Source organism: Buceros rhinoceros, unplaced genomic scaffold, assembly GCF_000710305.1.
Source record: "Buceros rhinoceros silvestris isolate BGI_N320 unplaced genomic scaffold, ASM71030v1 scaffold4202, whole genome shotgun sequence".
Taxonomy (NCBI): Eukaryota; Metazoa; Chordata; class Aves; order Bucerotiformes; family Bucerotidae; genus Buceros; species Buceros rhinoceros.
The window spans coordinates 25,500-36,990 of record NW_010400516.1 but is presented as its reverse complement, the minus strand read 5'-3'; the positions used below and the strand labels follow the sequence as shown (position 1 = coordinate 36,990).

Below are 11,491 nucleotides of genomic sequence, written 5' to 3'. Positions count from 1 at the left end.
AAAGAGTGTAGGGGTAGGGGTGGAAGGGAGGAAGTCCTGCCATCTTCATTCCATGTAGTGCAGGTCATAAAGGTTGTTCTTTCAGCACCAGAAGGAATTAATGTGTTTTATCATTCTCCCCGCTGCATTCATGTCAGTTTCTTACTTTCAAGCTGCAGTATGTAGCTTGACAACATGTGTCATGTTGTTTTAAAAAACAGGAAGCTGGGCCCACCACCAGAAATAGCAATGGCATCATAGATAGAGCTCAGACCCTTGCGAGAAAATAATCCAAGCAGAGAAATATGAGATGTTACTGAAGTAACTGGCGAAGAGGAGCAGAAAACAGTGAAGATGCATAAGGTCGATCTTATCGCTTCGCAGATGGAAGATCATCGTACAGCTGATTTAACAGCAGTGAGGATATTTATTATTGTTCACAAAAGTCACAGACATTGTGTTCTGTCCTGGCTCACCTTCCCAGTGATAGAAGTCCTCAGTCAGCTCCCACACTAATTCCCTGGATTTCAGGGATGCCAAGGGGTTAAGTTTTCATTGAGTACAATAAGATTTGACCAAACACTAGGTAAAGTCTAATGCCGTTGTCTGTATTTCACTGTGCGAGTAGTCAAGGCATCCAAATGAGCCCATCATTTTTCTTCCACACTTAGTGCAGAACACATGCCTCACTGTTAAAAACAGGATTCCAACAGGAAAAAAATAACATTTGGTTATTGAACATTGTGTTCATTTGATGCTTTTGAACCAAAAGCCAATCGCAAGTCATATGTTTAAGAAATTAGGGCTGCGCTGGCAGACGGTTCCACAATCTGCTATTGGAAACCTCTTCATCCTAGTAACTGGTGGCCCATTTGCAACAAGAAACCATTGTCTCTTTCTTTCCTGGATACCACAGAACAGTGGCCTTGCCTGAAAAGTTTAGCCAGTGTCACCACAGAGAATTGTGTTCATGCCTTGTAGCTGGGGGACGACTGCCATATGGTCAGGGGGCAGGAGGACGGACAGTGTTGCCCTAATCAACCACCAACAACTGCAGCGAGAGAAATTTGGAAGAAAAAAGATTTGAAAGATTATTGCTTTGAAGGTGAGAAAGCTACCTCCACTTTAAGCTACTGTCACATTAGGTTTCCCCCTCCAGCCCTCAGCTGCTTGTAGAGAGCTATGATAGCTTTTCATCCACAGACCTGAGACTCAGGATGGAAGGACAAAAGCAATTATTTAAGCAGTCCCTCTACCATGTCCCTCTGGTAGTTTGAGCATGTATTCAAACAAACAGGTCTCCTTCCCTAGCTTCTAATTTGGAAAGGACCTCACCTGCCTTAGAGCAGCATTAGCCCTGTTTTACAGATAGGAAGCAGAAGAACATGCTCGATGAAGTGACTCAGTCTGAAGCATTTTTACAGCTGCTTTGTGCTGCTGAAAAACAACTGGAAATAGTGATCTATTACTAGTTGGTAATTACATCCTTGTTTTTTTCCTTAGTCTATCCATTTTTCCTACAACAATTTACACTTACTATCTTACAGTTCTTGGCTCTCTCAGAATAAATCCCAGCTCAGAGATCCCTCTGTCCAGAAAACTCTTTAAGAATCAGGAATAAACACACCAGAATTCTGTTCTTGTGGAGCTTTTTGCACTAAAACTCTACACAGCTATTCCATCAGCAGGGCGGTCTTCAGAAATTAACCTGCCTACCAGACTAGAGTCCCCGATCTCATCCCTTGACTATACAGCTGCTGCAGCACACAGAGGAGCAGAGCAGATCTTTAATTATTAGCACTCACACAGGGAGCATCAATACAGAGGCTTTATATTTTTTAATCAAAAACCTAAGTCGCCATTTCTTTTTATGCACGCATTTGTTACAAAGCAGGAGAATAAACGGTCAGCACTGGATTGTGCATTTTTTTCTAGACTGAAACTGCTTATTGACTTCAATGCAGCTGTGAAGATTTATGCCAACTAATGACCTATCTGAGTTGGATTCAAAGTGACAGGATTTTAACGAAATCTGACATTATCCTGGCAAGCCCAGAATCAGCTTCACTGACACTTTTTGCAACAGAGAAGGGAAAGTGAGCTTTCAAATACATTCTGCATACACCATCTCCTGGAGGCCTTGAGAATGTCTCCACTTCCCAAGACATGGGACAATTTCTGAACAAATCCTCCAATTCCAGAAGTTCAGCTGTGAATTTTCATCTGCTAAAATTTTAAATTCATGTGTTTCACTGTGAATAATTTTATTTTCTTTTATCTCCCTCTGCGCACCATAAATATTCACTAGCTGGTTTTCAGAAACTCTTGCAGATAAGTAAGGAAAAGCCCACGAACAGAGTTACTTCCACATTGTTTGGGATTTTTTAAATTTTGCTTGTTTTGTTCTTTTTCCCCTGAAATTTTGCCTAGCACTACCAGTTGCATTTCTTTTATCAATGGGTCATGGGAAATCTATTAGCAGCTAGACAGCCATTTAAAAATATTGGTTAATAAGGTAAGATAAAATATTGCTTCATGTGCCAAAGTCAGAAGACTGCACAACTACAGATCTCTAAAACCGCTGTCAGTTCTTCACAGCAGACCAGACCACTTAATGCTACCTCTCTCCAGTGATTAGCAACTGAAACCGTTTTCAAGATTCTGCAGCAGTTCCCTGGTAGAGATCATGCTGGCTCTAATAGCCATTCTGCTCATATACGAGATATCCATTAAACACCACACTTGGTAATGACACGAGGTAACCAGCACTATCTTGGAGCAGAGCTACCAAATTATTATTTCATAATATTTTTTCCTCAGAAGTTGTAAAAGTTAGGAAAGTGTTTTCAGCCATGTTCCCCCTTCCTATATCCTATTAAAATTAAAAAGCAGTAGTGTAGGTGGTGGCAAAAGCTGAAGCTATGTTAACTCCCTATCTGTCACTGCAGGGTGCAGTCACTGGCACTGCAGTCTGCTGTACAGAGGGTTGCCCTTTTCTCATTTCCCTCAAAGAATAATATGTGGAGTTGAATTTTGGAAAGGAGAGGCTAACTGAATGAACGATAAAATCATTTTAATGATTTGAGATGCTGATTAGAAATTGAGTTGCTGAAGCATTTTTCCTCCAGCCAGCTACCAAGATGCACAGAACAGCTCTGAATCCGATTCAGTGAGGCAGCTAGTGCATCCCATCAATCAAGGACTGGGAAAGCATTTCCTAGATTTCAGTCACTTCATTGCTTATAGAAAAGAAACATAATTTCACTGCCCAACAGCTGCTCTGCTTAGACCCTCCTTGTCTGTTCACAGCTCCCAGCAAGCTCAAACTCCATGGGATCAGAAGGCAATATTGTATTGCCTGCTTTTTTTGGAGCTAAGACCATCTTTTTACTGCATTTATATTCTGATCACCTGGGGTTCTTACACATGGCAAAAATACGTAACATCCAAGTGTGATGCAAACCTCAAAATGACAAGAGACATAACAACCAGGGCACCAAAGAGCCAAATCTTCTTGCTTTGCAGCACTGAAAGGTCATACGGAAGCCAGAGCCTGCTACAAGGACCTCAAAACCCAACAGTCCAACTTTAGAGTATGTCAGGATTAACTGCTGGTAGCATCTCATGCATTTTCAGTTTTAAATCACAACTTGCATAGGACGCTTCTATGCCTGAGTCTTTTCAAGTTTGAGTCTAGGTGTTCTCAGCCTAGATGATGGCACTGAATTCAACGGTGCTGTATTACATAAACTGGAATGTGCCAAGTAATGCAAAATCCCTGACATTCAGGATTGTATTTTCCTGTTTCTGCTCCTTTGGTTTTATCACATCAGTATTTTCATGCATAATTGGCACCCCAAGCCATAAATATATGCAGATGCCCAGTTCTTGTCAACAACTTCCCAGATAAAACAAGTTCTCCACTTCCCACTCAGCAGATGTTTTAACAACAGAAGACAGAAATCAGGAAGATCTAGAAGTAAGATGCTGAGCCAAGGGAACTGGTAGCTGCAGTATTTGCTTTTGACAGTAAGAAGCACAAACATAATTTGTCTAGTAGCACACTGTTATACAGCGTGCAGAAGATTCTCAGAAATCCAAAAGATTTTCCTGGTACTGTCAGAGAATCTGGATGTTCTGTAGAGTCTTGATTTTCTTTAAACACTACATGACCTCCCTGCCTCAGTACTCAAGTAACCTAAGAATCATTTAATCTCAGCACCTGGAGGCATTCACATTACCGCTTGTTTTCCTACACAGTCTAAGAAAACTTTACCCCTTATTTGTTTTCTTACCCATGGTACCTTTTCTTGAACAGTGAGTCTTACTCTTGGAAATGCTGGCAGAGCCCATCCTGCAGTAGATATTGTACGTAGTGGTCACAGGGACAGCACTGGTATCCCAATTTCAGAAAGTGTACTCATTTCCAAACCTCTTTAGCCTTTCTCCTGCACCTTCATCCTGCACTTTGCAGCAGCATTTCCTAGTACTCCCTCCCAAGGGCTCTGTCTTCATAGTAGGCAGGTCATCTTCCTGAACCATCCGTCCCTGACCTATGAAGCAAGATCCTCTGGTCTTAGCATTCCACAGCCCTGAACCTGTGAAATCAGATTACTGATTCAAGACAACAGGTGTTCAGCTCCCTCTGCTGAAGAGTTCTCATGACCATCTCTTGAGATGCTGCCACGTGTACCAGATCCAAATGAGAGGTCACCATGTGTCTCACAATGTCATGTGCAACAGCTTTGTCATAGTGTACTGGGGAGATGGATCTAAAAATCTGGGATGTGTCTGAGCAGTATGGCCATTTGTGGTATGCACCAGTGCTTCAAGAATAAAACTCAGCTTACCATTATGATCTCCAGTATTTGAGCTGCTTGATGGAGCCTTCACCTTTTTTGAAAGAGACACTAACCAGCAACACTAAATAGCTTTTTAAACCCCTGAAAAACATTGGGATTTAACTACGCCATTGATATATTCATACCCACACTGTTACAGTGACCAGATCTTTCACATCCCCCTACATCTCCCACACAGCACCTCGGTCAGCATGTTTTGCAGTTTGCTGTGATGGCCTTGGTAGCTGACGTGCACAGAGCTGGTTACTCACTAAACTCACTAAACACCAACAAGTCCCACATGCAGCAGCAGTGCTTAGCTCCCGTGCACTGCATGGGAGAGGCTGCTTGGCAGTGCAGAGTTAGCCTGCTGCCTGAGGAGAAACGATACTCAGAAGCAATGACCCTATAAAAAAACAAGTGATTTCCTTTGCTCCCAGATCTTCAAAAGGGAGGTCTGGCAGTTGAAGAAAAACATGGAATATATCATCTGTACCCATAACAACCTTTACAACTTGTTCAATGAATTGTGAAGTTGGGAATTCAATGTCCCCTGAAGGCATCTCTAGGTCAAAACGAACCTTGTTCTTTTGATTTCTTACAGCCACAGATGTCTGATTTTGGAGGCACCTTCTAAGGTTATCTAAGCTGAGAGTCAAGAAGGCCCATGTCTGGAGATGGAGCTGTAGCTATTGCATTCATTTATTTTTAACCATACTTTAATCAGCCAGCAAATCTCCAGGTACTCTATGGATACATAAAGTGTCAACTGCTCCTAGTATCCGTTACTGGCTTTGTGATAGTTATTCACCATTCACACTGACTGAGATTTGAATGAAAAAACACAGTTTACATAGAATTGTAGTCCCCACATACTAAAAATGCCTGTAATTTGGACAGCTATTTCTTACCAATAAGATAGCTTTTGTATTTGCTATTACCAATAAAAACAAGCAAGTAACTATCTCTGACAAATCACCAGTTAAAAAAAATAAAATCCATTCACCATTCTTCAAACTGTGATTCTTCAAATGCTGATTTTTCAGAGCTCGTGATTTCTCTGAAGCCCTAAGCATTAGGATTCTCTTACTGATTTATAGAAAACAGAAAGACTTTCAATATGGGACTCTTAAAATATAAGAAACACAAAAGAAACAGAACATGAGAAATGGAAAAGGAAAATAAAAAAAGAGACAACTAACAAGGCAAGACTTACAGGAAGACTGTGTCATTTACCTGTCCTGTCCAGACTCAGATACTTGTGGTTTCCATCTTTTTACAGAATCCTCCCAGGAAAGGATCACAGAAAGTAAGAAAGCAGTAGTGACAACTGATGAGTCTTATTTCCATTCTTAAGTTTTTTATCATCTTCCGTAGAGCAAGTAACCCTTAGCAGTCTTAGCAGAACAGCAGTGAGGATAATGGAGGTAGTTCATTACCTGCTTTTGGCAGCACTTTCCATTGTTAATCCACCATTCATATAGCTGCAAGCAAACCTTTTCCTTAGGTAAGGAGTAAGAAGCAGTAAGAAGAAAACAGAAGTCCCACAAGACATAAAGGATTAAAACACTACTAACATAGAGGATTAAAACACTCATAAGATTTATTCTTCATAAAAGGAGTCAAGAGTCATCAAATGCAAAGTTACAGACACATTATTATGCTTAAGAAAAATCATAGATTACCAGAAGCAGGTAAAGCATAGGATGCAAAGGATCACTGCATGACTTCCTTACACAGACTCCCCGAGACTTCCCACCAGACATATGGTGTTGCTAGAGACAGGATATTAAGCCAGGTGGACTTTTGATCTAATACATATTCTACTCTTGTCTTCATTTGTGGTGAAATTTGACAATGTGCCCAACACAAAGCAAAGCATGGACACTCCTGAGGAAAGCATTTGGGACAGAAAATTGCATGGAGACTTGGTTTGCCCTCTCTCTTGTACTAGCCTTTGTCATAGAGGCTTAAATATTTAGCTAGATGTAGCCATGAGTGACAGTCTGAGTGAGGGATACTTTCCAGTGAAGTCAGGCATCAGAGCCTTTACCTGCAGATTGGATGTTGCACTGCAATTGGCATCACTAGGTGGGCCACAGTTGTGGTTTACCCCCAGCCAGCAACTAAGCACCAGGTAGGTGCTCACTCACTCCTCACCCCTCCCAATGGGATGGGAAGAAGAATCAAAAAAAAGTAAAACCAGTGGGTTCAGATAAGAACAGTTTAATAACTAAAATTAAATAAAATACTTAATAATAGTAATCATAATGGAAAAAGAGGGAGAAATAAAACCCAAGAAAAGACAAATGATGCGCAATGCAGATGCTCACCACCCTCTGACTGATGTCCGAGCAGCAATATAGCCCTCTCAGCCAACCACCCTTAGTTTATGCACTGAGCATGACGTTCTGTGGTATGGAATCTCCCTTTGGCTAGTTCGGGTCTGCTGTCCAGGCCAGGCTCCCTCCCAGCTTCCTGTGCACCTTCTCACTGGCAGAGCATGGTAAACTGAAAAGTCCATGTCTTTGGATAAGTGCTACTTAGCAACAACTAAAACATCAGTGTGTTATCAACATTATTCTCACAGTAAGTCCAAAACACTGCACTGAACCAGCTACTAGGAAGAAAATTAACTCTATCCCTAACAAAACGAGAGCAGCCACAATATACAACAAAAACCTCAGTTAACTTGGAAGGTGACAGTATGGTTCAGTGTTCAGCCTCAGTGGGTTTTTCAGTCTCTTCACTGAAACTGCCAAGAAATAATACCTAAAAAAGATAGCACAGATTGTGGCAACAAGATTCTTGGGACATGGAGTGCATGGAGACCACTCCAAGCTTATCCTTTAAGCAGGTCATCTTCAATGTCTCAAACTTAGGCATAGATTTGGTCTGACAGCATTTTGCTGGAAGTCTCCATGATATATTGTCAGAGAACAACTCTCTGTTATTTATGTCTTCTGGCACTTGAATGCTGTTTCCACACTTCCAGGCAAGAACATTTCCCTCTGCGCCCACAGACCTTCTGGCACAGCATGCACTATGGCCAGCTCCAGATGGAGGCACAGCCTGCATTGCTTGTCCTGTGGTCATCCAGACCAGAAGACCTCCAAAAACATGTCAAGACTCCCTCCAGGCTCAGATAGGTGTTTACCGAAAGGTCTCATTCTTGGGTTGCAACACAGGGAGCCTATCAACAGAGCACAATGCAGAAAGCACCTGCCCACTTTCCAGATAAAAAGTACCATAAATACAGCATATATATAGTTTCCAGGACATCAAAATACCATCCAAAAATCCTTTTTCTGTTCCTTTTCAGATGGAACTAGACAACTGTGTTTATACCCTACCCCTGTTATTCTTTAAAAAGCTAGAAATACTCTTTTTATCTATGGCGTCATTAAAGAGAAGAGTGGGAGAGGTCTTTTCTATGGCTTTACGTTGTCCTACAATCTGTTTTACAAAGATGATAATGCAGAGAGCCAGATGGACCAGCAGAATAACTCTTTGCTTGGTCTTTGCAAAGCAGAACATGACCATAGTGAGATCATCTTTGCGAGCTGCTGTGAAGACCATGAACCTCCTGGGAAGAAAATAGAACTTGACTACTTCAGCCTTGGCTTTACTTGGCTTCTGGTGCTCTGAAAGTTTGACACTTTAGAGGCTGGTACATTGCTGAAGGCTTGCCAACGAGTATGGTCTTGGCAACAGTCGGCCATCTCAAGGGTTTGCTTAGCATAGTAGAGGTCACCACCTTGACACCTCCACTGCAATTTGGGAATTTCCCCACAAGTCAGTAAATGCTCCAAAGACAAACTGGGTACCTGAGAAAGAGAGGTCTGTGAAACTTGTGAACTTCCAGACTACTCAGGCCTTTAATACAGATGGTGGAGCCAGTTGTGCAAAATTGTCTGTGTATGTGTAGCTTGGTAATCAAGCTTACAGCCTGGACTGTGCTGAGGGGTATTCTTCCTCCTTCTCATTGCCAGGCAGGATTTTTTGTGGTCCACAACACTTCAGTCCTTAATTTCTCTGTGGAGAAATTTCTCTGTGGAGAATGGCAGCGAAGACAGCAGTGGTCTGTGCTACGGTGTCTACGCTTATAGAAATGAAATGGTGGTGCCACACTTTGGCAGAAGACTAAATCTCATCCTTAAGGAGTCAATAAAAGACATTCTGCCAAAACAAGTCCAGAGTCTGTGTGCCTTCCTTAGCTACCTTGAGCCCCAGAAAGTGGATCCTAGCAAACCTAGAGGCTTCTCATGACACTTCCTGAAAAGTTGACTGGTTTAAAGACAAATAATCCAGCTAAACACCTGGATTCAAGGGTTCTCAAATGAAATTTTTTCACATTTGAAGAAAACCCTGCAAGTATATAAACAGGCTAATCAGTCACCTGGTAAGTCTTTTCAAACTTTTTCTGTGATGTGGAAAGCTGACTGCAGGCAAACATCAGAGGCAGGTCTCTGAACATTGGGAATTTCTGACAAACTGTTCACACGTAAGACCAAGATACCAGATGTGAAGGAGGCAAATGACTGTGCTAATCTGTAATTTCATCTCCTCAGCTCCACCACCCATCCCAAGGGTTTCGGTTTGGAACTGTGCGAGAAAGCAGCGCAGAAGACTATGTGCGGCAAAGCTTCCCGGAGATGCATGAGTACATGCGACGGTACAACGTCCCTGCAACCCCAGATGGAGTGGCATATCTAAAGTGAGCCTCTGCATGCAAAAGAAGATCTGGTCTCTTCAGCAGATTTCACAGCACCAAAGTGGTGATGGGTTTCCCACTTTCAGAGTCACTTATCCCACAAAACAGTCACTGAAGGGAGCATGGCAGATAGAGGAGAAAGCACATAATCACCCGAGGGAGTGATACTTGGAGAGCAAGCTTTCGTAGCACCAGCTGGAGTGTTTTCAGGGGAAGCAGTGCTTTGCGGTAACTGCTAGGGTGCCATCAACCATGGGCAATGTATAAATCCTGGCAGGTTTTTGTGCTCGGGAGCCCTTCATCAAGCAGCGAGAAACATTTAGAAAAAAAGCACAGAGCAAGTAAAAGTTGCAAATGAGGTTCCTCAGCATCTCAGCATGCTGGGAGGATAGAGGGTTCTGAGTGAAATCTTAAAATATTTGTCTTTAAAATTAATAAAAGGAGCATTAGACAGATTAAAAGTAACAAACACCGAGTATTCTTGCTTTAGGGAATCACAGTGTCACAACTTCAGAGATATTTGTGCCTAACAATCTGGGGTTACACAATTGATTGACTCTGACAGGAAACAGCAGAGGTGATAATAAGCCTGAAATCATTCATTCATTTTACACATAGAAGTTGCAAACAGATGGCCTGAGAATTTTTCACCAGAAGTTGTCTCCTGTTTACATATTTTTCCCAGACCCATCCTAATGATAATTAAGATACATGGCAGTTCCCTTGGGTTAAACTGGAATCAATGAAGTAATGTAACTTCACACCAGAAGAATATGGACCTCTCGGGTGACAAGAGTGGAGGGGGCAGTCCCTAGAGCAGATGAGAACAGGCACTGCCACTCTTACATCATCATTTTATGCAAGTGTTTTATTCATAAATAATGGTGTTAGTAAAATTCAGTTCTCTGTTCATAAAGACTGAACATAGAGAAAAACTGACCTGGGAAGGAAATTAATTTAACTCATTTTCAAGGAGGAAGGAGGAGGAACACCTTCGTATGAGATAACCTCCTGCATTTTTGCTCTCATGACTGTAACTTTAACATCACAAACAAAACAAGACACCACTACTACTTTAACAGTTTCTGATCTTTTCCATTAAAGCTTCATGCTATGAAGTCTAACAGGCTGTAGTATTTTCCACCTTTCAGATCAGTAGTATTTCACGGGAGCAAAACAAGTCCTGCAGCCGCTGTCCTGTTCTAGATGCATAGTTTGTATTTCATGCAGAATTCTCTTCTTCAAAATATAAATCAGTTTTGCATTTAAAATAGCAGTCCCTGATATCCATTTTTGAGCAGTCATCTTCCAGAGAACTGCTTAGAGAAACATTCAGTGAGCATCACCGAGCCTTAGACTGTGAAGTGACTTTTTCTGACTTTGGTGTTAAATACAGGCATGATCCAGAGAAACTTGATGCCTTCATCATGGATAAAGCACTCTTAGATTATGAAGTATCAATAGATGCTGACTGCAAGCTTCTAACTGTGGGAAAACCCTTTGCCATTGAAGGTAATACTCAGTTTTATAACACACTGCTCTAATTCTCTTGTATTGCATTTGCTTTATTGTGATTTGGTATTCTCAATGAAACCATGCAGGTAAAACTGTGGATCCCTTGAACATGCCCAGTGGTTAAGCACAATGAAGGTTTCACCCTTTTCTGTGGTTTCTGAGCTTTCAGATCACTTGTACCATCTGTTGCCATGCTCTATGTAGGAATTCTTCAAAGCAGTCAGACAGTCCATCTCCAAACAAGTAGGAGGCACAGTCCATTTCACTGCTCACAGTGAAATAAAGTAGCTCCTGAAATGAGGATTGCTTTTTGTAGGCTCACTGTCATTACACATGTTCAAAACTCAGTGAAATATGTTCAAAATGCTGTTCTACAGTTTTGCTTTCATCTGAAGCAGATAAATACTGTTCCCATTTTAAAAGTCAGCTTAAGATTCCTGCT

At 41.6% G+C, this 11,491-nt stretch overlaps 1 protein-coding gene across 1 annotated transcript in view; it reads left to right on the top strand.

Moving 5' to 3' along the window:
- GRIN3A (glutamate receptor, ionotropic, N-methyl-D-aspartate 3A) overlaps nucleotides 1-11,491 on the top strand; it is a gene marked incomplete at its 5' end in the record, with an annotated part of 42,840 nt that overhangs the window by 14,012 nt on the left and 17,337 nt on the right. The window contains 2 exons of the mRNA XM_010131880.1: nucleotides 9,392-9,537; nucleotides 10,931-11,046. Of these exons, the coding sequence (XP_010130182.1) occupies nucleotides 9,392-9,537; nucleotides 10,931-11,046 (262 nt within the window). The remainder of the gene's footprint in view (nucleotides 1-9,391; nucleotides 9,538-10,930; nucleotides 11,047-11,491) is intronic.